Source organism: Copadichromis virginalis, linkage group LG7, assembly GCF_057382275.1.
Source record: "Copadichromis virginalis isolate Kocher_CV1m ecotype Utaka linkage group LG7, C_Virginalis_male_GT1.1, whole genome shotgun sequence".
Classification (NCBI taxonomy): Eukaryota; Metazoa; Chordata; class Actinopteri; order Cichliformes; family Cichlidae; genus Copadichromis; species Copadichromis virginalis.
The window spans coordinates 9,305,545-9,333,370 of NC_140624.1; the positions used below are offsets into that span (position 1 = coordinate 9,305,545).

General features: G+C 40.4%; 2 protein-coding genes across 4 annotated transcripts; one reads left to right on the top strand and one right to left on the bottom strand.

Annotated features, from left to right (window-relative positions):
• Nucleotides 1–125: 125 nt before the first annotated feature.
• nudt7 (nudix (nucleoside diphosphate linked moiety X)-type motif 7) lies at nt 126–2,506 on the top strand. 3 transcript variants are annotated; one of them, XM_085461573.1, is made up of 4 exons: nt 232–420; nt 1,040–1,112; nt 1,762–1,920; nt 2,019–2,506. In XM_085461573.1, exons 1-4 carry the CDS (start codon nt 245–247, stop codon nt 2,370–2,372), a joined length of 762 nt encoding a protein of 253 aa, XP_085317699.1. In that variant the 5' UTR covers nt 232–244; the 3' UTR covers nt 2,373–2,506. The 3 variants fall into 3 exon arrangements, with proteins under 3 accessions (XP_085317700.1, XP_085317699.1, XP_085317698.1); XM_085461574.1 differs by lacking the exons at nt 232–420; nt 1,040–1,112 and adding an exon at nt 126–218; XM_085461572.1 differs by lacking the exon at nt 232–420 and having other exon boundaries at nt 450–1,112.
• Nucleotides 2,507–3,314: 808 nt separating this feature from the next.
• Nucleotides 3,315–27,740, bottom strand: nfat5a (nuclear factor of activated T cells 5a). The gene is made up of 12 exons (XM_085461569.1): nt 27,377–27,740; nt 17,488–17,616; nt 14,235–14,856; nt 13,897–14,080; nt 13,107–13,297; nt 12,807–12,979; nt 12,559–12,693; nt 12,405–12,457; nt 12,153–12,285; nt 10,450–10,634; nt 8,369–10,364; nt 3,315–7,092 (listed from the first exon to the last, which is right to left on the bottom strand). Exons 1-12 carry the CDS (start codon nt 27,447–27,449, stop codon nt 6,710–6,712), a joined length of 4,257 nt encoding a protein of 1,418 aa, XP_085317695.1. The 5' UTR covers nt 27,450–27,740; the 3' UTR covers nt 3,315–6,709.
• Between the last annotated feature and the right edge of the window lie 86 nt (nt 27,741–27,826).

Here is a 27,826-nt window from a genome sequence, read left to right on the forward strand (position 1 = left end):
AGAGGGAGTAACACTGCATTTATGCATGTTTTTACAAAAGTAATAGGCCTACTTTAAACTAATTACCAAAACACACTTGACTGTGGTACTATGTGAAATAGGAGTGGCAAGAAAAAAGGATGTGAGGGGGGGTGTAGGACATGTTTCAGGGCAGCAAGACTGTGGTTAAGAATGACAAGTACAGTTGGGATTGTATCAGGAAGGAGGCTGAGCTGGAGGTAACCAGGATATACAGGATTAGCAAATGAGTACATCAGATGGACAGGTTGGAGAGACGAGGCTGAGATGGTTTGGATGTGTGCAGATGATAGATCGCGGATATACTGGAGAAAGGATGTTGAAGATTGAGGAAAAGAGGAAGGAGTATGTACAGTGGGTTAGTGAGACAGAGGAGAAAGCTACGGATAGGGTGATGTGGAGGTAAATGATACACTATGGCGACCTCTAAAGGAGGCAGCAGAGAGGAGACTAACGCGACAAAAATACCCTCTCTCGAGTTTCTCCGCAGTCATGATAATCTCCGTGATCCTATTAGAGAATGTTTTAAATTATCAAACACTCTCAAAATACACTTGTACTCTTTTTGAGGCTCAAGCATCAACACCAAATGCTTTAGCTAATTGAATAACGTGTCTAAAGCGGAAGTTGTCGCAATTCGACATCACATCCGTTTCTGGTGTTAGCTTAAACTCGGGCAGGAAGTAGCTGTCAAAGAAGGGCGAATGGTATTGGGAAAGTTTACCATTATATACACATTAGCTTTCCTACAACGCAGGTGTTTTCTGAACTACCATGGACTGATTAGACTTAGCTCTGCTGCTAACGTTAGTTTCACTGTAAGCATAACAGTATTGTTTTTAGCTGTCAACGTTTGTTTTCCAAGATTTTGTGTTTATTTAATAATAAGTCGTACCAGATTGTTCAAGACTTGGACTTTAACCAGGTCACTTACTATCATGCACGTTAAAGAAGAGATTATAGGCATTTTAAAGCAGTTTGACATAGGAGATAAGTTTTCCTATCTGCCATTGCTGCCCAGAGCTTCTGTGCTGATCCCGCTGTTCGTGAGGAGTGGGCGGCTGTACACCTTGCTGACGCTGCGTTCAAAAGAGGTAACTTGAGTGGGTAAATGCGGTTTCTTCTCACTTCTCTATCTGGGGTTCGCCACAGCATTTCATCTACCTTTATCTGACCGCTATCCCCAGCTTCCTTTTCTGTCACACCAACTCCGTGCATGTCCTCAACATCCTTCTCCAATGCAGGCACCCTCTCTTCTCTGCACTTCCAAACCGTCCCAGCCTTGCCTCTAACCCGAACTATCCCTATGATGTACTCATTCCTAATCCTGTCCATCCCACTAACTTCCCCCAAAATGTCAAAAAGTCATCTCCAAAACATACATAAATGCATATAGGTCGATTCACTAACATCTTACCAACTTTCAGTCTTGCTACTGTCTTTCCACGGGCAGTATTGTGGCAAGCACTGTTTCCTCACAGCAAGGTGGTCCAGGGCCTGAACCCACCATCTGGCTGGGGTCTTTATGTCTGACGTTTTGCATGGCTACTTCCCATAGACGGCAGTTAGTGGGGTTACGTTAATGGATGATTGTGTCTGTGTAGCCCTGTAACAGACCTGTCCAAGATGTACCCTTCCTGTCACCCTGTAGCAGCTGAGATAACACTGAGATGGATGCTATCTCTCAGTCACTGTCTTCATCTATCCTGTAAATCCATCTTATTTATGTTTCTTTCTTTGTAGCTGAGGACCAGTGCTGGTGAGGTGTGTTTCCCAGGTGGAAAGAGAGACCCCAGTGACCATGACGATGTGGACACAGCTCTGAGAGAAGCGGAGGAGGAGATAGGTCTATCACCTGATGACGTTCAGGTGGTCTGTACGCTGTTTCCAATCATTAATAAGGTAGAATAAAACATGATTTTCTTTAAGAGTATTGACTGACTTGAGTCTTATTCATTTTCTCAAATCACCCCCTCCTAATTGTCATTCTTTGTCAACAGACCGGTCTGTTGGTGACCCCAGTTGTTGGCTTCATAGAGGAGTCATTTTGTCCCAGTCCAAACCCAGCTGAGGTCAGTGCTGTGTTCACAGTCCCATTGGACTTCTTCACCAGCAAGGAGGACCACCACTCTACATATGGTGTCGTTGGGATGTCGGGGCTGCTGCACTCATTTTATTTTGTGGACACTGATTTGGGAAGCCAATATCACATATGGGGATTGACTGCCTTGCTGGCCATCCTGGTTGCTGTCCTTGCTCTTAAAAAGAAACCCGAGTTTGAAGTTGGCTTTGACTCTGAGGACCCACTAGCATTCTTCCAACAGATCCTACACAGAAGAATCAGTAAACTATGAACAGATTTTCCCCAATACCTGAAGCCCCATTGAATTTACTGTATAATTTCTATGAATGTGTGTAATAATTGTTTGAAAGGATGTATATAAACTTTTCAGTGTGGTGAAAAGATGCAAATAAAAAGATATTTTCAGTTTTTCAAAATTCATTTAATGTAGCAGCAGGATTACAGATATAAACAAAGAGTATACAAATGTCCAGACAAAGGCAAAATTACATGTTAATAATAGTTCAGATGTATGATAACACACCAGGTTTGACTTTTATCCCTACTGCAGGGTCGTAAGGCTAGATACTAAAGCTCAAGCTACACAGAACGGATACAACAGAACTGTTGGAGAATGTGAAATAGAAGCGAACTAGGAAAAGTGAGCAAACTGATTACACACAAGATACAGCTCACACTATTGGCAATTTAATTTATCATGGTTGCCCCTTTTGATCAAGCGTTTCACAGCAACAATAGTAATGTTGACAAGCACATCAACACAAAGTTCTCGCTAAAAACAATCTCCACTGTCTCGTCCCTTTTACCTCACATGTACAAATCTCATGAGGCATGAAAAGCATTTTCAATAGAAAACAACAAGGTGACAATTCACTGGTGAAGCTGCACAATATTATGTTGATATCTTGCAACGGATTGAGAACATGTTAAAGTATAACAGTTACGGTTATGTCCGTGTCAGGGGGAGGAGAGAGTAACGGAAAAGCTTTCGGATGTTAAACAGTCTTAGAGAATAAAAAGGAGCAATGAGACAAAAGGGACACCAGTAAACACAGCAGAGCAACGTTTAAGTTATCAAGGCACACAAAGTTCTGTTGAAAGCGTCACAATTGAAATTCAAAATACCCCTGCAGTATATTTCACATTTAAATATACATGGATATTCATTTACATGACTGAAGGACAAAAATATTATGCAAAGATTTGTGTGCTCTTTTCAACGCCTTTAAATCAACAGTTTCTTTTTTTTTTTTTTCCCTCCCCCCCGGTGAAGTGGCTATTCGACAAAGTCGGACTGAAATGAATAATAATAATAAAACTAATGGTCGGTTTTGAAATTACACCACAATCAAAAACAATTTGACCAATGTGCAGTGACACAAATGACAGCTGGTGTCGCCCTGCCCATCCCCTTCCCTCCGCCTCAAAATATATCTTCTCTAAGCCTAGTATTGGTCCGATGTCAGATGTAGAGCAAGCTCCATTCCACACACCATGAGGTAAAATTTACATTCATGAAACCGAAGTCACGGGTTGGCTTTCTGTGTTGGTATGGCTTTAAGAGGCATTACTGTTCCGCACTTCTTCCACAACATCATGTGCTCTTTAGCTCCCCTAACTGAGAGGGATGGAATGCTTGGAAACATCACTACTGCACTCTAACTTGATCTACAGTTAATGGACGAGTCAAAGTGCCATTTGAGATGCATGATGTTAAAAACAAAAACAAAAGAGGAGTTTAAAATACAAAACGCCCACACAAAACACACAGAGCACAAAAAAGAGGAGTAAACTTCACGTTATGTTCTACAGTTTGCGTAAAGTCGATATCATGACAGTAGATTTAAGTCTAACATAATCGCTTGATGTCCACTTACATTTCTAGTTTCAGTCATAGACTTAATAAACCTGCGCTTCATTTCAGGGGAAAAACCAACAAAACACTAGCAATGATAGTTCTTTGCTATGAGCAAAAAAGAAAAAAAGTTTAGTTTTACAAAAATACTCTACATTTTGATACATGGATTACAAAATTCTAAAAAAGATAAGTTACTTTTAAAATGGATCACTAACAGCTGCAAAGATAAAAGAGTATGACCATGAAAATGTAAACAATGCATGTGAGCAATGCGATACTAATGTCTGAAGTCTCCAAGAAAAAAAAACACATGTCCTTTTTTGGGGGGGGATAACGCCAAATTGGCTAATATTAGATTTGGAAAGTTCAACAATGTCAACTCTTCATTGAAAAATAGAGTGATGTATCAAATTGGTGGAAATGTTAATGAGATAAACTGATCCATGAAGCAAAGTACCTTCGCAAAACTATCAGAAATCTTGTAAAAGCGCAAAACAAAACAACCCCCCCAGCATGCTGAATTGTTAGCCATGTGAGAGCTGCATTATGTGAACAAACAAATGCAAATGAGTAAACGTTACGATGGCGAGGACAAAATGGCGACCATTCACAATCAGGAGCTTTGGTATGCCTGGGTGGGTTGCACTCCAGTCTGATCCCTCAACAACAGCCAGCACTGTAGACTCGATTTTTCTTCCAAACTAAAAACGAATGCAAGTGCTATTGATAGTACAAACTGTACTAACATGACGACAGAAGTGTCCATTACTCCTCTACATAGCACCAAGGATGGAATCAAAAATGGCAACCTCTATGTAACAGATTTCATCTACCAGTGAGCCCCTGTTCACAACACAAAGAACAGGAGCCAGCTTCATGCGGCGCCAACCTGCACAAGCTACAAACAGAAACAGAAACTTAATATCGAAACACAACACGAACAACAGTAAAAACATTCCAACGAGAAAAACCGAGACTTAGTACAAAAGAAAAAAAACAAAACAATGAAGATCCTTCATGTAAATGTACAAACTAAATGAATCAGTATTTCAGATGTGTTGTCAGTGTCTAAAACACAAAAGGCCTAGTTACCACTCAAACACTGACAAGTGACAATGCCGTTTGTAGGAATGGCTGTTTTTGGATAGACTTGACTGGACCACTGGGACTGAATACAAAGAGGGACTCAACAGTGAGCAGACGTTCTATACAAAGTTGTCTAGACCTCAAAAATACTCTGACATGAGAGAAAATGTAAAAATGATGTATCTATTTGTACAAAGATGACTGCTTTCAGCTTTTCCCCCCTCTTCTTCTTCTTCTTTTTTTTTTTTAACCCCACCCACTGGACGTTTCAGAGTACAAATTCATCTTAGATCAGTAGAGAGCTGTGGATGGATATAAGGAGTAGCAGGTTACACAAAAGAGGTTATAAAGTGCTTTAGATAAAATGTTTATAAAACCACACAACACTCCATTTTCACTAGTGGAAAGGTTTTTTTTTTCTATCCACATTTAACTGATAAAGAGTTAACTTTTTCAAAAGCAACAAAAGGAGAAAAAAAAACAAAACACACCCTAAATAGTTGAATGCTATTTAAAATTTCACCAAGAAAGGCCTGCACATAAGAGAACACTGGGAAGTACCAACAAAGGCCACGTCACATGGATGAATCTCATTTATGAGTGTGCAATATTCCCTCAACTCACCAGGGTGCTTTCAGTAACACAATGTCTTTACCGGACTTTTTGTGATAAAAATTCATTTCATACTTGTGGTGCCGACACTAATATTAAACTGTGCTGCCTCTAATAACAAACCGCTTGAGTGCAGACTCCACCCATGCCAGTAAATGTTATTAAAAGAAAACATGAAACATTATCCTACAAAGAACTGTACAGTCTAATATTCTGTACTCTTGGAGCAAATTTAATGGCATTTTTGACATATGCAAATGTAAGCTGTGTATTAACAGCATGATTGTTCATATTCTCCACAGCAAAAGAAGTTTAAATCGAATTACTGTGACGTGATTTTATCCCTGTTTTTACATCAGCTAATCTCCCAAACTGACAAAATAAAAAAAATAAAAAATAAAAACACCCACTGTCTCAAAGTGAAATGAAATCTTGGGGAGTTTACACACTCAAAATGAGATTCTGCCTTTATCTGACAGTTATGTGCAATCTGATATTCCATAACTGACTGTTTTTTATTTTTAAATCTGCTTTCACAACACTCTCCCATCACGGCACCATTCCTCTGTCACCGTTCCTCTGTTGCTGACATTCTTTATCCCTTTCCTGTTTTTTCCCACAAATATTTTTATCCTCATCATCATAATCATTACCACCACCGTCATCATCTCTTAGGCTCACATTATTTTAAAAAGAAACAGGAAAAAAAAACAACAACTGGCAACAAAACACTGCATTTGTGCGGCTGGATAAAGCAGTTATTACAGGCCTCTCTGATCCTGCAAGAGGAGTAATAACAAAGGTGGGTTCATTAATTCAAGAACAATGGATAAATGGAGGCTACAGTTAATGATAAATATTTCTTAAAAACAGGTCACATGAACTCATGATTTGGGTTTTCAGTAAAAAGGGCAAGTAATTCTTAAATATTTAAATGACTTTTTTTTAAGCATTGGCACAAACCCCTACACACGGCTATTTTTAGGGTGTATAACTCTGAGCTACATACACATCACTCACCCCCTAAGTGCTGACAATGGTCCAAACAATAATCACTGCTTCTGTAGGCTTTCCAGTAGGTCCTCAATTTTATCCATGCTGGACGATGTTGATATGGATGCCTGCAGTTGATTCTGTAAGCTGCTCTGTATCTGTGTCTGTAGACTGGTCTGCATTGGTGTTGGTAGACTCGCTTCTATGTTTCCTTGTAAACTGGACTGAAGGGCTGTTTGTGTGTTTGCCTGCATTGCGTTCTCCAAGGTGGTCTGCATTTGTGCCTGAAGGGTGTTCTGCAAGCTGCCATGCATGGTAGCTGGGATTGGGGAGGCAGCCTGGGCCATGGGCTGATCCAGCAGAGTCTGCATGTGACCGGAGTTCGGGATTTGGTTCTGCGCAGGTTGGCTGGGTCCAGAAGAAGTGAGCAGCTGGGATGAGTCTAAAAGAAAAAGAAAATAATTTTATCCATCATTAAACAGTAAATGTAGCATATAACTGTAGCAATGAGTAACACAAAAAGCATATGGATTAGAGCTGTGCCTGACTAGATGACCAATTATCACTACTGTCACTAGTGGGTATCAGACATACTAGCCGTTTAATCTAATTCTTTCAAATTTTAATTGATGCCAAATGCCGGTATATTGTGTCCTGGATGCTATGCAGCCATCTATCACCAGATGGAGCAATGTTGTTGACAAATGCCATAAATCTGTTAATCAGGCTTGATTTTTTTTGTTAAGACTATTAGGGTTAGGTCTTTTAAAGGCGAAAGAATGAGTTTGCGGATACGAGCGGTACCCTTCCTCTGAAGGGTGGATGGACTCTCCCTGAGTGATAGGGTGAGGAGTTCAGTCATTCAGGACGGGCTCAGAGTAGAGCCGCTCAACATCAAAAGGGGTCATTTGAGGTGGTTGTCTCCTGAGTAAGATGTTCCAGATGGGCATGTCCCACTTGGGATACACAGGAGAGATTAGACCTTTCGGCTGGCTGTGAACAACTCAATGTTTCTTCTGAGAAGTTGGAGGTGGTGGCTGGCAAGAGGGATGTCTGGGATTCTCTGCTTAGGCTGCTGACCCGTGACCCAACTTTAGATAAGCAGAAGCAAATGGCTAGATTATTTACTGATTTGTTCTTTTAGATTTTAACTTTTAATTAAGTGGTTGTCAAGAGTTTTCGAACAAGGTGCATCATTCGCAATGCACAGCCCAATACGCAACACTTTTCAGTTGCAATTTATTCATTTCTCGGATGTCAATTTGTCATATTTTAATAATATGTGAAAATCTTTTTTAGTACCATGTTTTCTTATTATATTTAATATTGGATTATTTTAAGTGTTTTGCCTTTTCTTCATTGTCTGGAGTAAAACGTGAAATATTCATAACGCAACATGTGAGGTACCGCACAGTTAGGAGGCATGATTTATTGTTAATAAATGTGATTAATGGTTTCAAATGCCTTTGTTTAGAGATTTTGACATTGTCCAATATTCTTAATATCAGAGTGTTTCTTAGTTTTAGACTAATCAGACTCATTTTTTTATCCCTCTCATTTAGCCGACTAAGAGAATAGTCACCAGGAACCGGATATGGATATATACAAGTTAATAGGTCGAGCATGATAGTACCATATTCTTCAGAAAATAAGAATTTAACATGGGTAACTTTGATTTACTCTACATTAAAAGGTGTAGAGGATCAAAATTGTCTTACCATTCTGAATGCCAAAAACAAACAGACTGGCCTGTCCTTGAGAAGCCACATTGCCACCCACAGATGTCTGGAAAAGCTGCTCTGGGGGCTGCTGACCAGGGCTGGCTACCACACCCACACCACCCTGCACCACAAAGATGGTTGTGGCGGGGGCTGGAGCCTGGTTGTTGAGCTCCTGTGAGGCAATAGTACTCTGCAAGCTGGACAGATTTGTCTGTGGTATGAACAGCTCCACAGGTTGATTGTTTTGGACGGAGCTTGAACTTGGGCCCACTTGCATTGGCTGCTGTTCCTGGAACAAGCTCTGTTGTTGGTTCTCAGTGGTTGTTGAGTTGCTGCCCGAAGAGCTCTGGTCTTGGAAGGACATGGGCTCTGCTGTATCTGACTGGGTGATTCCAACGCTAATGGTCCCCATAGGGGAAGGGCCTTGGGTCTGGGTGCTAAAGAGAATAGTAGGGGCGATAGCCTGTGGGTTCAGATCTGTGGTGCAGAGAAGCAGACCTGTTTGCTGTGGTGCAGGGTTGCCCTGTGAGTGATTGGGAATACTTTGAAATAAGGAACCCTGCTGGCCCATTGGAAGCTGTGCTGGTTGTTGTTGGTTCTGCTGTGGGGACTGCTGCTGATCCATTGGGGTGCTCTGTTGCTGCATTTGAGACTGCGGTTGATTTTGAAACATTGAAACAGACTGATGTTGGCTGGCTGATGTCTCCATGGAGGAGATGAATGCCAGCTGCTGCTGTTGCTGGGGCTGATGGTTCGGCGTCAGGTATAGGGTTGATCCTGTGGACTGCTGCTCTGAGTTGAGACTGCCACTAGTCAGTACGGTCAGGGTATTCTGGATGAGGGCAGCCTGGACCTGCTGTTGGGACCCCTGGGTTTCGGCCATGGGCCTAGGCGACTGGAAGAGTTGCTGTGGGGGGGATGTGTGTGAAGGAGGTTGTGTTGGGAAGCTAGTCTGGATAGTAAGCAGTTCTCCAGCCTGTTGAAGGAGAGAGCTGGCCTGAAGGTGTTGCTGTAAATTTTCCAAAACCTGCTGCTCTTGAAGTTGCTGCTGTTGCTGTTGTAGGTTGCTCAACGCTTGATTTTGCTGCTGCTGCTGTTGTTGCAGCTGATGTTGCTGTAAATTGGTAAGAATATGATTTTGTTGTTGCTGATCCTGAAGCTGAATATTGTTTAGAACTTGCTGTTGCTGATTTTGTTGCAATTGCTGTTGTTGAATATTCTCCATAATTTGCTGTTGCTCTTGTGGCTGTAATATAAGTTGCTGTTGCATCTGTATGTTGTTGATGACTTGCTGCTGTTGCTGCTGAAGGTTTCCAAGTATTTGTTGCTGTTGTTGAAACTGCTGTTGTATTTGTTGTTGCTGCTCCTGTTGTTGTATCTGTAGCTGTTGCTGTGCTGACAGTGAATTATCTGTACTCCCCAGTCTAAGGCTGTTCATGTTCTCCTGGACATGCTGCTGAAGGGATTCTGCAGAAGGTGTGGGGCTATACAGCACAGAATTTAGCTGCTGCTGAGCTACAGCTGCTTCTAACACCTGCTGGAGCGTGGTGTTACTTCCCCCCTGGAGTTCTCTAACTGCCCTTTCCAGCTGGGCCACCTCTTCCTGGGGAAAGAGGGAGACCTGGGACTGCTGTGGCTGTGCCTGAGAGGAAGGTGCTATCTGTGGCATGGCCACAACCACCACCCCTGCACTACTACTGGAACTCTCAGGTGACAAGCTTTCCTGGGGGTCTCTAAGGAACTGCTGGGGGACTTCTGGTGTCACAGGTGGTATTGTGGTGTCTCCTGACACAGAGAAGGAGGTTGTTGGGGCAATTTCTTGCTTTTGTATCGTGCTGAGGGACTCTAAGCTAGGGAAGACCGGGGGTGCCTGGGGAAGGTCAACATCTTCTGATGGTAAAGGCATTGTTCTCTGAAAGGACTCTCCACCTGGATGAGAACTAGAGCCAAGGTCCAGAGTCTGCTGCACTGCGATGAGTGGATCAGGGGATGACTGAGAAAGAAAAACAGTGTTACAGACCGTATTTCTCAAGTAAATATTTTAAAATCTCTTCCTCAAAAAGCAGGGGGTATCTTACTTTGAAGACCTCTGTGGATGGTGGATTGCTAGACACTTCCATAGGTGTGTCCTCTTGCCGTTTGGATGTCTGGTCAGAGATTTCTGTTTGTTCAGAGGGCATAGATTTGATCGGGGTATCAAATAAGCAGGTCTTGACCATGGATATCCCCTCCGTTTTTACTGTCAGGACATTTGAGTTATCAGCTGGAGGTAAGAGTGGAGAAAAGGACTGTTAGAATGTGAGATGGCAACGATTAGGCACTTGAAATCTACATGAGGAGCTTAGCACAAATGACAATACATGACAAGCTGCATGTTCCATGTTTTTAATGGATGATGTGGAGAACAAAACCCATCCAACACCAAGCACAAGGCAGTTTGCAACAATCATACAAACCAGGAGGGTATTATCTACTTTTACCATGACCACTTGCCATCAAAACGCTTTTTGTAATCCAACTACGAATATTACTTGTTAGACTGCGCACATGGCAAACAGCCACTTTGTGTTCCTGTTTTAAACTTAAATTGAATCAACTAAAACTACTAAGCTTCAACATCCAGCTTAAAAAGGAAGGAGTTTCCAAAGTTCAACCAGGAATTTTAAAACCAAGAAATAGATGTTTCTGATGACGGGCCTGACAGCAGCAAAGCATTCTGACACATTTTGTTAGTAAACCTTTCTATCCAGCGGATTAGATAGCGTTCTGTGTCTTAAATATGGAGGCTGTTTTTGACACCCTGCACCTTCACCATTTCCCTCTCACTCTCCCACTTTTACTTGTGATCCACCTCCTCTTTATTTTCTGTGCAGTTTCTTCTTTTCCCCTTGTCACTCAGACTCAGGCTACCAGCTTCACCGTGCCTAAAATTACTTGAACCCACGCAAAAGTCCCCTTTCATCTTCCAACATTACGCTGATATGAACTTATAGATCCACTTAAACAGGATTTTCAGTGAGTTAAACAATTCCCGTTTTTATCTCAGCTGGTGGGGGGCTTTGACAGTTCTGTGCCATTGTGAGCTTTAATTTTTTAAATGAAACACAAGAAGAAAAAACAATTAAATAACCTTGTAAAGTAAAAGCCATAAGTGTCTGTTTTATTAAATGTATTTGACATTTGCAGATTTCAAGTAAATCAATACGATATTCCAAGAGTTTTTAGTAGAGATCACTTACAATAAATCAACTGCTGAGACTTATAATTATACATTTCTTAAATGCTACATCTCCTAAAATAACAATAAAACAAATAATTCAGATTATTTAAATAAACTACCATCCTGCTACTACAATCCCTTGTTAATAATAAGATCGCTGAATGCTATGCCACCTGTTCCAGACATGCTCCAATGTCAGGACCAATTATATCTGCTACACATTTACATATTAAACCTTCATCTATTAGTGGAAACACAAAGGACTGCCAGTGATCCCTACATCTCTTTTTGCCATTAGGGTAAATGTGTCTGTGACAGCAATAATTGCGGCATTGCTTAATCAGCCATTAGATTTGTCTATATGATTGATTATAATGGTGTAGTGCTATTAAAACTTGTTATAACTATCTGAAAACAGTACTATGTTAGCTCTATTCACTCTCTTCAAAACAGAAATAGCCCATAAGTGTCACACTTAGCAATAAGTGTCAACATTTAAAAGCCATCAATGCCACGACGGCTGAAAATCGTGAACTATGTAACTTTCATGCTTGCTGTTACCCGAGTCTGGAGTGTAGGTGAAGGGTTGGGCTTCATGTGATCTACCGGCATTGGTCATCACAAAAATACCCACAGAAACAGGAGAAGTGATTGACTGGTTGTGAAACGGAGGGACTGTCACTATCAAGTGATTCTGGAAAAAAAGATCACATTTTTGTGTCAAGTGTATGCCAAAAAACAGGTTTGATACAGCAGCTTAGATTATTCAGTGAAAAACTCAAGGGGATCACCATCATCCCCACTTGCATATACCTGATGGAAAAGATCCATGTCAATCTTTGCTTCGGCTTGCCAGGAATTATCATCTGAGAATTCAAAAAGATTTGAGAGGGTTTATATGCAGAAAACCATTAACACACATGACATCGAGCTACAATGCTACTGACAAAAGAAATTGCTACAACACCTGTAATGTTCTCCTGAAAAATAACTTTGGTTCCTTTAAGGAAGTTCTTTCCGATTATAAAAACTTCCTCGCCTCCTTTCACTGAGCAGCTGTGGAGACTCTTTCTCAGGATCTCTGGCACTCCTGCTGGCTGAGCTGAAGAGTAAAAGAAGATTCAAACTATCATTAATAACATAACATAAAACTAAAACATATTATAAATATTAGCCATCAAATTGTTTCAGGAATCCTAGTTGGCTGTTACTCACTGCAGAGGATCGGCGATGAGGGAACCTGTAAAGTCAGGGTTGATCCATCAGGCTGGGGGATGCTGACTCTGAAGGCCAACCTGGCTCGTGTACTCTTCTTCTTGGATCCTGCAACACCAATGCGGGCTTCGACATCTGCATTACGGAGCTTCAAAATTCCTACACAGTCCACCCTGTAGAAACAACACAGGAAGGAGAAGGAAGGGATAACTAAATATACAAAAGCACATACCAAATACTTTTTAAATATCAACACTGCAAGTAATAACTAGTCTTTAATTATCTGTAAGAACTCCTTACGCAAGTGTCATGTCATTGCTGGGCTCCAGAGGAATCTCAATAACTATGGTGCCTTCTATGTCCACCTCTTTGCAAGCAGTGGTGTTGCGTCCTGTCACTCTGCATGCCTGGTAGAAACCGTGAGGCTTCACTCTGCCTGCATCATTTGCTACAAACACCTGCAGCACAACTAATTCACTCACACCTTCCAACTGCAGACAAAAAAATAAAAAATAAAATTAGTTTTCCAGATTCTAATAAAAACCCCAAAAAAACCAAAAAAAACCAAAACCCCTCAGCCCTGAAAGATTTTCAGTTAAATATAAAAGTTTTAATCATTTGCCAATCAACTCAATCATTTATCTGTGAGCATTATTCATGGTACAAAAGAAGCATGTGATCTGTTCATAACCACTGAGCCATTCAAGAGCGATGTCAAGAATTTATTACTTTAATAATGAATACAAGGCAATCACTATTCATTCACTATCCCTACCCTGATTTACCATCAAGAGGTAAAGGTACTTGCTTGGTTGTTTGCAGTGTGAGTACTGGATTTACTGTTGATTTAATAAAAAAAAAATTTTTTAAAAAGAAATGAAATCAAAGAGACAAGTAGGTTATCCATGTTAAATGCCAGCTATTGAAATAGGAGAAAGGAAACAAGCACGTGGGCAGTGCTAGTACAATCTTTCTCGTGCAGTACTCCTCACTCAGTGTATTGGTTATATTCGATCTTATTCGGCAGCTTCTTCCTTTGGTGGTAATATTTCGTTTGTTAAGAAGCTGCTGGAAGCTTTTGTACTCCAACCTTGACAGTGGGGAATCCTTGTTGTGTACGATCTTTGACAGAACCTCTGCTGCCCTCAGTCAGATAGCGAGCTCTGTGCTGGGTCTCTGGCTGCACTAGGATCTTTAGCTCCTTCCCATCACTCCTCTGAGGGAACTGAGCAGACAGTGACCCACCTTTCACTGCAGTTCCTGACTCGAGAGAGCTGCAGAGGACAAAAAATGATGATGACATTAGTGTGACATCCAAGAATCCAATTACCCCAAGCAAAACTTTAATCGACCTTAATGTATTCCTACAAAGGGGAGAGGCACTCTGACCTAAAGAGACAGAATGTACTCTAGTAAGTGTCACCATACCTAGATATGGAACTGGTCTTATCTGTGCCCAGCTGGGATAGCACATAGTGAGGGGCTTTGGCGCTGTCAGCATCAAACACATCCATGCTGTCTTCTGGAGGAGCAGGCTTGGGACCGGGCCGCTGGCGAGGAGTGCGTTTTCTAGACTTGCGTGGCACCTCCGTGTTGTCATTGTAGGAGATTGAGCTGATCAAACTGAAGTTCGAGACAGACTCATCGGCCCACATGCTGCTGCTTTGCTCTGAGTCGGGACCTGGTGCACCAGATATGGTAGGTTCCTCTTGGCAAGACATCTGGCTGTCATCAAACAGATCCTCGGGTGGTGGGGATATGCTCAACACAGTCCTTCGCTTTGATGGAGTGTTCTGGGGCTGCTGGACTCCTAGCCCCGGCAACCCTCCCGGCCCTACATCCCCTACTGTAGCGTTTGCTCCACTGCTGCCTCTGTTGGGGGCACCCTCCGCACCTTGCATCTCTGAAACACCAGCGCCATCTCCTCCGCTGGAGTGGAGATGCTGGGCAACCTTGAGATGGTCTGACGATGAGGTAGAGGGGCCAGAGGATGTAACGCCTATGGCGAGGGAGGAAGAGGCAGAAGGGCTGGAGGTGGAAGAGGTGGCATCTGTAGTAGTGCATATAGATATAAAAGTTAGGACAGATGTTCACCACAGAGCAGGCTAGCAGTCCCATTCAAGCAGCTGAATTTGTGCATGATTTGTATAGATTTCCCCTCTTCCCAACTCTAATTTCAACAAACTGTTGTGGGTTACGTGCTCTCACTGTGCATGCGAGAGCTGTCAAGCACTGACCAAATGTTCTGAAGTTAAAGTTGAGAAGGGTACTATAGGTCCCACAATGTTTTGATTTCCTACAAAACCTCTGATTAAAAATCAATGTGACAAAACTGACATGCCTTGTTTACAAAAACAAAAGCAAGCTACAAATTGTTACATACACATTGCCAGAAAGAAAAATAACAAAATCTGGTCAAACTTTCTTGTACAGCCAAATTTGCAAGCTGATAATGTGGCGCCAAATTAAATTTGCCAGGTTTACAGTAGAGTTTGTGCAATGTGCATTCAATAGTAAACAGTAGTTTGCGCATGCCAATTGGAATATTTGGTTGGGACTGAGCGTAGCCATGGAGACAGAATAAACAAGCCTCTGACCTATGGAGCAGTGAACTGCAGACCATTTTATATGCAGACACTCCCTGCCTCAGAGGGCACTTCCTGCAATAAAAATGAGACAGCCAATGAGCAACAAGAGAGCTGATCATTCAAGACTTAACTTCTGTCAATGAGTAAACTGGATGAGTTAATATACTGAAGGAAGGAGTATCTTTTGAAGTTTATCATTTATAGACACTCGGAAGCACGTTTGTTTGGTTAATGATGATCTAAAAGACATCACATGAGTCATGCTTTTGATCAGCACTGCTTAGGGCCAGCTGGGTCAGACATGATAGTAAAAAGGCAGCGTTAAAAAAAAAAGAAAAAGCGCGCTCTCTCCAACATGATTGTTCACCGGTTAGTTTGCTTTTTAGATGAAAACCATGACTAGAATCCTTCACAGTTTTAACTGATGTCAAGAACATCAAAATGCACCATGATCCAAGATCAGGCCATTTTCTTTGCTTTTGATAAGTGATATTGAAAAATACAGTCCAACGTTTGCTGGGGCAACTTCACTGTTTCATGAGTAGACAAAACCATTGTAATTAGTGAAAATGTTAGCAACTCTGTAACATGAGAGTCAAACACTTGTGCACGGTTCACGGTGCAACAGATGCATCTCTTTTACTTTTGTTAAAGGCATTTAAAACTCAAACTATAGAGAGGGCAATACTCAAATAAAGCGAAAGAAATTGAAAACGTGAAATGCAATATGCCAACTCTAAAACACTATATAACGTCATAACATGAGGGATGTTGTAGGAGATGATTTGGATCTGTAAAGCTGAGACAATCTGATGGGGTTTTTTTTATTTACATTAAGAGCCAAGGGAAAAATAAAATTTAGTACAAGCGTCAAAAAGTTATAAAAAAAAAAAAAGAAACCCAAATCATAGGTGAAACAATAAATAAGAGGCCATGTCAGCATGCAAACGCTGCATTCTGAATTTAAAATTTTGATGTAGCTGTACATGTAGCTGGTGTTTGTTGTCAAAGATGCAAAGGCGAAAACAGGGGAATTCAAATTGGTATTTATCTGCTCAGCTATAATACATACAATAAATGATCAGAACTGTCATTGAATAACATGAACGGCAGAACACTTTTTCCTGGTCACACTCAAAAGATGCATAAAATTACCGTCCCTGGCCTGTGGGCCACGCTTTCAGGAACCTGGCCACAAAGAGTGTTAAATGACCAGTTAAGACATTAGTCTAAAACACTACATAAATATATATTTTTTTTTTAGAGATTTAGATTTATACTGTGAACTGGTTAGGTGAGGTGGTGGAGGTGTGTTTGCAGAGTGGGTGAATATAAAAGGTTAAACGCTGTCATGGTGCTTGATATGTTTTGAAATGTTTTTATTAACACTCTAAAAAAATCAAAACATTGAGTGGTTAAAGTGTTGCCACTGTAGAGTTGGTTCAGAGCAGCTTCTACTCCATTGTTTAAAATACTCTCAACACTGCCTCCAGCCTCTGTACCAAAGTACACAACACTACTGAGCACACAGCTGTGTGGAGTTAAATGATATCTTCACATCAGGTGCTAAGGGTGTTGAAATTTTTCACTAGGCCCGCAAACAGCGAGTGTCAAGTCAGGCTTCATAAGCAACGTCACTTTCCATGCTGCTGCTAGTTAACAGGATCGCCCACCACTAACAGTAAAAGATGCTGACAGACAACAACACAACAGACATCAATACGGTATAATATTGGAAAATTTTAAAGTTACAACATATATTTGAATAAATCCTGTGTTTAGCTGCACAGAAGGGCTTTAGAACTGACCCCCGACTGACTTGTTGGTGCTGTACCCTTGTATAACATGGGGCCCAGCTAACACGTAATAACCATGTATCGTCATGTCAGCAGTTTTGAAATACTTAATACATACTAGCCTATATAAATCCCATTTAGTCACAAATCTTGCCTCGGAAACTGATGAAAGGGTGAAGTTGCCCCCAGTCACTCACACAAGGCCACATTTCTTTACCCCTGCTGACTTGGGTAATAGTTTGTAACAGAGAAACTGATCCCAGATCATGGTTTTCATGGACTGAACAGGTAGCTCACCTGACGCCAAGGCTGCAGAGGGGGGAGGTCCCGCCTCTCCCCCACTATTCTGGCTCATGGTGGGTGGGTCTGTCTGGGTGGACGATGGCTGGAGCTGGAGTTCTTTGGGGAGGAGGTCATATACCGACTCTGCCATAAAGGATGAGCAGGAGAATACAAATTAGTTTCTGAAAAATAAATGAGATTATTGGTAATTAGAGGACAATGCAACTAAAAAAAAGATCCATACCCGCTCTTCTTAGATGAAAATATTCTGTTTTTAAATACCCATTTTCAGCAGGTTTCCTTTTAACCTGTTAGGAACGGTGGACCATGATGAAAATAGCAACCTTCAAGTCACAACTGCTTCCAACTTTTTAAAAATAGAACAAAAAAACTATCTGCCTTTATTGCCAGTTAACTCAAATAGGTCTCGTCACAATTTAACCCTGGAAACATGAAGCACACAATGTTCTAACTTATTCTACTGAAAACAAGGCCTCAAGGGTTGCATAAGACAGCCATCTTAGCCTCAAACTGAAGCTAATGCAGAACTGCTCGCAAGCACAGTCCAAGTCATAATACAACTGCTGGAGCTTAGTTCTAGAAATCGTCACAATTCTTCGCAAAATAGAACCTTGCCAACAGTCAATTTCACTTCCACTAATGCAAGCTTCATGGCAAAAACAAAACTCCTACAGTATCTCACCAAAACTGGTTGTTTCCTTATTTGCTTTCCGAAGACAAGTGGAAGCAATACTGCAATCCTCTAAAAATTCTGCAGTCAACACTAGCACAACACAGGGTATCTTATGATGAACTAAATTAGCCTCCCGTGGGGTTTGGTGTAATAAAACCCACAGAGTCATGAAGATATTTAATGGCAACATGATTCCTTGTAGACATAACGAACACTGCAGCCACACTGGAATAAATCAGATCTGATGCTAGATAAACACATGATTAGGTAGTGCGGTTGCTAAGAAACAGGCACCTATCAACACCTTGATATGGATATTTCAGCTTTGCATCGACAGCACCAAGGATGCGTAGTAGTCATCTAACACTTGCCTATGATTTTGTTCCCAACAGAGCGATGACGCTGACAAGACACATGATCTTGCACTTCTGTGATGTCAGTGATGGTGCTGAGCTGGTGGCAATGCATCACCAAAGTTCACACAACGAACAAATAAAATCTGCTATTGTTTGCATCAAATCCCCTTACAGCACTGCTGAATGAATAGCACAATCTAAATGTCAAAAGGCCAGAGAAAGTTTCATTTCTTTTTCTTAACAAATATAGAAAGAGCTGTGATATTTCACAGATCTCGGTGAGATCAGTTTCCTGTGCAGCTAGAAAAATAAAACGTGGATTTCAGTGAACCTGTTCACAGCGAGCTTCAGAGACTATAGAGAACTGCCAGCAACCGTCTGATTGTGTGCACGAATATCACAACAGCCCTCAATCTTTGCCTGTGGTGTGTGGCATGAAGAAAGTGAGTCTTTGTTGCTGATTGCATTACAGATTGACTGACAACGAGACATGACCTCAGCTTTAACTAGTATCCCTATGAACAATAGAAGCATGCATAGTGGGTACACTGAACATGTGCTGTCACCTGCTTTGAACCCATGTATTAGGGCTGTTCGATATACCGATATATATCGGATGACGATATAAAAACATCTATCGTTTCATTTTACGCTATTGTTTGTTTCGTGGTGTTGCAAAATAAACTGTTTACGGCAATATTTTTTCATCGTTTTGATGGTCACTGTAGTGGCTATATTAATTTCTTAAAGTTCTGTCTTTCTCTTATATTTAATATAACCACACTACAGACAGACAAGCGTTTGTTTTTATGCGTTGTCGTTAGCAACAACGACGGTAAAACCACAGCGTGTCGGCTTGTTCCACATAAACCTTTCACAATAAAGCTCAAGATCCTGTTGAGACTTTTCAAAATAAACTCAATCACGTGAAAGATGCATATTGTTTACGGATGAGAAGCAAAAAAAGAGCCGTCAGGTGCTAAAAAAACAAAAAAAACAAAACAAAAACCGTTAGAACTCAAACGTTAGAACAGGCTTTTCCCCGCAGCATGCGGTGTAATAAATACTCAAAGAAAACTGTGGCCGTTACAACTTATGTCTAAAAATGTATAGTTTCCTGTATCCGTTAAAACACTCCACTCCAGGTACGCAATCCCCTTGCTGAAAACACTTCACGCAAGTCGAGCTGCCCGAGATTCACAGAATTTATAGAAAATGTTACATTTTTGTGATTTATATCGTTATCGGACGATAGATATCTTAATATCGGGATATGAGATTTTGGTCATATCGCACAGCCCTACCATGTATATGCTTCAGTATTCAATCACATGCAAACAAATGTTCTCTTCATAGACTCCCAACACATGTGCAGGAGTAGCATGGCACTTCTGCTAAAAAAAGAGCAGCACATAATAAAAAAACAAAGGACAGAAATTGCTGTTCACTAAGCTGGGTACCCTCTTGCCAAGGTTGGCAAAAGGCTTACATGTACTGGACAGATCAAAAGGAGTCCACACTGTGTTAAAGAATGTCACTGTTGGCCTGAAAGGGGTATAAATCACCCGTTCTCTCTGGGTGCTTGCTGGTCACACAGCAACACAAAACAACCACAGAAAGTCAAACTGTAAAAGGGTTCATTGTTCATAGGATTTTTTCTTTAAAAAAAAAAAAAAAAAAACAGCACACATGCACTACAAATGGTTGTTTATTAGAAATAAACTTTACAGAATCTTATAATCTTCTTGACTACAACTCAGAGCTCTACTAAATTACCCCTCTAAAAGTTCACCACAGTGCAGTTTAAGCCTAAAGGATTTGCTCGTGGTGGGAAACCTACCCAAGAAATGTTTTCAAATCAGAGGCATTTTAAGGAGTCTTTTATGAATCATAAAAGCCAAAAATAATGATTAGCATGTTTACCTGCAGCACAAATTTGTTTAAATGTGCACAAATATTAGGTTGAGACACACACAAGATTCAATTACCTTGTGACACAGGCCAATAACCACACATTGTTATTGAGTCAATCACTTCAGGTTCATAAATGCACAGATTGGATTGCTGTCAGCGATTTAATTTTTACTTTTGAAGCACACTTTCCAGTTTAGGGTGTGCAGTATATGCAAAAGAGTGTGTCTATATTCAAACCGTGCTGTGACTTGTGCTCGTGGAGACTTGAAATAAAAATGATTAATTGGAGCCCTATTGTTATTTTCTCCCATTTATTCTCTATTTTCTTTGAATTTAAAATTCCATCTAAAGCAAAAAAAAAAAAAAAAAAAAGCTCATAATAATCCATCAACTAAACAGCAGCATTTCCAAATGCTTTGTTGAGAGTCCAACAGCCATAATGTTAAGTAGGGCTTTTATTTTCATGTACAATTTTGGCTTCTGGCGATTATTAAATTAAAATGAATGTGGTAAAACAAATATTCTTCTGGAATCAATTTCATTTGAATGTTCCTGTTTAAATTTAAATCCAGCAGAGGTTGTGCGTCCACACCCCTGCATAAACCTGCACCTCACCTATTTAATCTATCCAAAAGTATAACTTTCAAAACCAAACAAGCTTTCTGTAGGTGAAAATGTCACTTTCCCCAAGAGTGCAGCTCTGTGGCTACCTGGGCTTCTTTTTTAAGCTTCCCATTTGTATATAAACCTCCAGTGGCGGAACCACTCTGTATACCTTTACAAAGATAACAACATCAAACGAGTAGCGCCGATTAAAGCTAGGTGATAGATTCACTTTTTCAGGAAAACCAGAAAATGTTATTTTTACTTTTTTAAACAGACTCTGTGGGCTTAGAAGCCGTTTTGCAGCATATACAAAAAATCCTGAAGTTTGAAAACAAATGTTATCTCAATTTTAAATGTGTGTGAGAAACAGTATACTAAGTGCTTCAATTAGTGGAAACACCATACTAAGAAACTGCTGCAGTGTCAACAGCTGCTGTTTGGATTTTGTTGCACACCTTCTTCCGCACGTACAGCAAAGTCCTTGAAGCCAGTCTCGTCAGTCATCACTGTCCTGAAATGCCTCCAGGAAAATTATCTTTAATTTTATTCGTCACCTGTGCTTAACCCTAGAACACTAACGTCGGATGATTTTCACCCACGTGCTTGTAGTCAAATGCCATCTTTTGTTTATTTCTCCCACAGTTGTCAGCGATGCAAAGAGATTGTGCCTTCTCTGGACAAGGCTCACACGACAAGGAAGAGGTGGGCAGAAGAAAAAGTTATGTCTATTATTTAACTTTTAAACAATATTTTCGTTTACGATTCTCAGTTTATTTATTTTTTACTCATTTTGAAGCGTTTATATAGGGTCCCCCAATGATACTGTTTTCATTTCATGAGACGTTGTTTAAGGGGAAATGTAACAAGAGTACTTCAATTTGCCACATATTAGGTTACTTATTCAGATGGGAAGTATGTTTTATCAGCCATATGATATCAGGTAAAAAATACCTGACATTAGTGACAGTGTTATAAAACTGCACATAAGTGTTCTAAGAACTGCCCTCTGTCAAAACAGATAAAAACCTCTTTAAAGGTTTTCTGACCAATCCTTAAAATAGGTTTTAAAATGTAGGTTAACTCTCCAGTTCACAAAATACACTTCCTGCACTACATTTTGGTCTTATTTTGCTTTACAGTAGCAAGTTTGACAAGTCTGTTTGGACAAATCTATAAGCTTGTCCAAACAGTAGCCTACAGCACACTAACCTACCAGGAGGTGGACTGACTTTAACCTAGACTTAGAACAATTAACTTATTAGACAAGCACATGTTTGGTTTGTTTCTTCCATGTTAAAAAAAAAAGGGGGGGGGGGGGGGATGCATCACAACCTACAGTGTTGCTTTAATTATGGTTTTGAACACATAACAATATGGTCAAGCCAGAGTAGTGACATAAAAGCTACTTGCCACATTTAAACCACAAAGAATGCCATTTTGGCTTTTAAAGCTAACGGTTTATCTTAAATTTTAAATTACTGCAAGAAATGGCCCAATACAATTTTTATTTGCTTTCAGCCTGCTAGTGCAAATCAGATGGATAAACAAGGTTTAACAAAATTACTTAAATGACATTTCTACAGTGTAAATTGATTGTACTGTACTCCTAATCATAATTTTATGGATTCTGCTTGTGGCTGTAGCTATAGAGGTGAGCATGCATGGGGATGTGGATGCTAGCAGAGGGAAACCACAAGGCCACATTAATTATTAAACAATACCATACAAAAGATGGTCCTCTGCTAATATATGTAGGCAACTTTGTGACAACTACATATCTGAGCAACAATCAGCTGCTTCTAAAAGTAGTCTCTGGTCTCTACAGTGTACAAACTGAGTCTACATGTAATACATGCCATACGCATTTCGACTTTTAAAAACAGAAGCTCTGTGGCCTTTAACTTGTGCCCTGTCCCCACTGAACCAACCATTTGTCCACTTAGAGAAACTGTATAACTTTTTGGAAGTGAGGCTGAATTTCACTGGTCCTTGAGGATAAAACAAAACAAAAAAACAAAAATGGAAACCTGTGTCATGTGGGGAGATTTCAACACTCTACACCAAGCAACAGCTAGCACTGTCTGATGTCCAAAAACAACTCTAAGGACATTGTATTAAAAGAAAACATATGGAGATGATTGACTTTTCTACTCCTGCACAAGACAATCTGCATTTATGAACAAGCCGCCAAAGGTGCACCGAAAAGGCAAACACAAACTTGATTGTGATTTAAAGTTATGAGGCAGCATGCTTTAAAAGAATATTTCAAAGAGGAAATGTCTCAGGTAATTATGAATACACAGATATGTGCACATGCACGTCACGCACATAACAGAATGAAAAATTAACTCCAGTTTCATTAATAGTTCACCATTTATTGCAAGCTCAGCAGTCCTTGGGGCCACAGATACCACCTGGTGTGTGTAGGCGTTATTATTTATTAATTTCTGCATGTAAGAAACACAAAGGCAAAATCCCCCCCCCCCCAAAGAAAAGGAAATCAATAATGGCAACATTAAATGAAGGAGTCTTAAGGCAAATGACTGTTCTTTCAATCGATTCAAATGCAATTTGTTTCAAAAGCCGACTATGCAGTGGTGTACATCAGAAAATTGGCACAATGTACGCTAATTTAAATGATGATAAAGCACTTTGGATGTAGTTTCCAGTATGTAGCCCTTTGCTTACTTTGTCTAAGTAGGTACGGCCTGTTGAAAAAAAAACAAAAATACGCCGTCCACCCCTGAGACTTTTTTTCTTGGAAGCCATCATTTAGCTAATGTATCCTAATGTAAACCACTTTTACACAGATGAAAGAAGCAGATGAAACTTGTTACTAAAGTTATTACTTGTAACTTTAGTAACAAGTTAACTGACATCCATCTTACTTAGTCACCAGGATACATCATATATTGTGGCACGTGAATAACATTGAATTGGATTCTGTGCCTTCATTCAACATAGCCAGAGTAAGTAGCAAGAGCTGCACTTGCACACTGTTGTCCCATTGCTATAGGCTGTTGCAAGCTTTTTTGTTGTCCAACACTTAACGGCATCGTTACTTTCGAATAATCATGGTTTCATTGAGTGTCTTGTAATAAATTAAATATTTCAAAAGGTTTCACTGGAAAGTACTGCTGTCTTTAGACTGTAGTGAAGTCAGCCCATGCTTTACCTTTAAAGGACGGCCAAAAATTACCCACAAGACTGCAGTCAATAAAGTGGAAGGCAGGGCTATTAACATTAAAGCAAGGGAGAGTTTACTATTGGCCTACATTTATACCTGAGAGACATAACAATGGGAGAAGGGCCTGCTTTCTTTAAAAAGAAACAAGTGAATGTCTGTACTGAGTGTAAACATATTACACAAAGCAAAGGCAGCCAGGGACAAGTGGTTAATGTATCCTGTATGTAACCTGTGGGAGAAATGTGTTGTGGAAGTAAATCTCCCTTGTGTATATGCTACAAACAAAACATGCTTCTTTTTTTTTTTTTAATCCCAGTAATGAGAGTAACGTAAAATCTGTGTCCTGACATAAGGTAACAATGAGGAGAAAACCAATATCCCACCCACACCAATCACAACCACTTACTAGAATATCTATTGCTTTTACCATTGGTTAGTAACGATTGTAGTAGAATTACACATTCTCCAATACCCAATTCAATAAGTGTTTTCACTTAAACATTGTGCTACTTTCCTGTGAATTAAAACATCTTTGCAGTGAATTGTTGTTCACCTAGCCTAACTGGATTTCCTAAAAGCAAAATACTCAATTCACTGTACATGCATGATGGGTATGAACAAAACTTTTGTTAAGTATGTTGACAATTTTTCTGGACCTCTCTTTATGTCCTGTGATTACTGGACACTTATCTTTGGCCAAACAGACATGATCGAGTATGTAAGTAAGTAATTTTTAGGAAGGTACAGGTGCATTTTTATGAGCGTCTGAGTTGGTGTTGGATGATCTTGTTAGCAACCACTGCACCGTTTTTCTCATCCTTCGTGCATTCATTATACGCCAGTCTGTGGTGTGTTTTCATGCGGCTCAATCACCAGGTTGTAATGCTTTGCAATGCAGACACAACTCTACAGCACTCTTTGCATATAATTTCTTCTAGGATTACGTCATTTCGACTAAATTCGAGTCATTTCCAAACAACGACTCATGCTCCACTTCGGGGGACAAGCTCTACACATTTCGCTGTGCTAGACATTTAATTTCAGTCATTGGCTGTCTTCTAATGCACTGTTAGTCATCCAGGTAGTCCATAAAAGTTCAGTGGCTTTAATGCACTGCACTGTGTGGGAAAGCAAACATTTTTAATATTCCTTGAACACGTTTATTTAACTGTAGGGGGTCAAAGCATGTTCATGATTAATCAATTAACTGGGCAGCCCTAATCTCTATATCTGTTGGGTAGGTATTTGGTTTTCAATTTTGGGATTTCAGCACTTGGATTTGGAAATAGCATCCCAGTTTGTCTGTCTGTTCATCACGTTTCAATTCACCTTGCTGTTGCTAACTCATTTTTTGCGAGGTTGAAGCCACTTTTCATTTCCCTCTAGCAGATTGTTTTTCAAATCAGCCAAAAGGGGGGAAAATAAACAAAAAACAAAACACCGTTACAGTTTTGCTCGAGGGCTTGCTCTCCTCACACAGGAACAACAGTCTCTCTGCTGTGAGAAAGAGGAAGAGACTTTGTTTCTCTCCCAGTAAGCATAATTTTTATGTAAATATAGCCAAAAATCACTATCTTGATCATTAGTTATATGTTTATGATGTATTGTCGCAGTAATAAAATCAGGCACAAGTTCTTGAGCTGTCCAGGTTCCAGTAGGACCCTGCTTGCTTCTCAGTAAACCCTGCGTTACTATTTCTATTTGTAACTTCTGAGATTTCACATTTTCCTCAAAACAAACAAACAAAAAAACAGAACCCACTAAATAATGCAATATATTCTGGCAGCTTGGTCAGTTGTCTCTACTCACCCACATCGTCTGACATACATGAGCTCTCCCAATAGATCGTTGATGAGCATGTCTGTTACCTTGACCCCAACGTGAGAGCGCACACCCAATTACAGAGATATAAATAAACAGTCATCATGTGATACGGTGTGACCATATGGCAGTCTCAACTGAGAATTTCAGGGTCACAGAGCAAAGCTTTCTGCTGGCTCATGAGCACCCTATACATAGCAGCCAGACAGATGTGGGACCAGCAGGCAAGTTAAGGCCCAGTCGGGTACAAATAATATTTGAAAAAAATAAAAAAGGAAAGAATAATATTTGTTAATGTGATTAAAATGTAAGGGGAAAAACCCAAAGGGGTGAAATAGCACCATTGTTTTTAGAAAAAGTAATATGCATAAATTCTTGTGTCTCAGGTTACATTTGCACTTTAGGATCAATAGTTTATATACAAGCCTCCCTCATAAACAAGCAAATGCATGGTAGCTGCCTGAGTAGAGTAAGCATATTCAGTGACAGTTGCTTTGCACATTAAATTGAGGCGATGTTTAAAAAGTGAAAAGACAGACTTACAGGCAAAGTGCTGCTCTAACCAAGCTAAATGCAACATTAGTTAACGGTTCTGCACTCCAGAGATGCAGCAACACCCACCTAATAATAACATAACAGTTGGCTGACAAGTGTGCAGCGATATTAGAGGCAAAATATATTTTGGCACTAGAGGGCCCCTTATCCTGATAGGCAGAATAGCACTCTCTAGGCTTTGAAGGGCCAATAACTGCATTCTTTCAGTGAAACCAGAGAATGTGAGGAGGATACCCTGGCTCGATTCCACCAAACAAACCAAAACAACAGAGGGACTGTCACTCGCTAAAACCAAACAAGGAGAAAACACAGGACAGCCATGCACTACTTTTCCATCCATGCGATATGCGCACACACAAATACACACCTCTGCAGAACCCGAGCACTACTTAAGTACCTTAAACCACGGAACAATGTGGTGGGTAGGCAGCGACCTCACAAAGCTGTGTTAGCTCATATAGGCAACTAAAATGATGCTAGTCATCAATCTGCATGACAAGTGTAACCAAAAAACACACATAATTGTTGTTATATTTACTTTACTATTCTAACATACCATGCTTTTCCACGCATGTGACATGGACAACTAACCAGCAAGGGTAGTCGAGCTGACTAACTATGCTAGCTAGTCTTGCTACTAGCAGAAAAGAGGCTAACCATTGCTAGCTAGCAGCTTAACATGAGCTATCAAGACAATCATATTAGTTCCCATTAGACAAGGACAAAACGGATTAGCGACCTCACAGTAACCTTCTTTTAGATAAATCTTACCTTTAGAGTATAGAGATTTGGGGGAATTGAGGTCGATATCCGAGCTAAGGAGGGATATAAAATCAGAGGGCATCGCAGCGCTTCATCGAGGGGAGGAGAAGCGGACACTCTTTAGTAGAAACGAAGTCGGCTGCTCCTGGCGGATAAATATTACGTTTTACAAGCGGAATGTTTTAATATACATAGTATAAAATCGCAACAATCTTAAGGCGGCAAAAAGAAAACTTTCAAAACCAAGAAAAAAAACCAAAAACGTTATCTAGCACGTCTCACGTTTGTGTGTCTTTGCTGAGAGGAGACACGTTTCGTGCTACGTTGAGACGAACACACACACCGACACACAAACACTCGACTACAGCGGGTCGACCCACCTCCTCCTAGCCCGCCTCTCTTTGCTTAGAGCATGCGCAGTGGCCCGAGTGAGAATAGAGGATTTCCAGCCATCAGAAG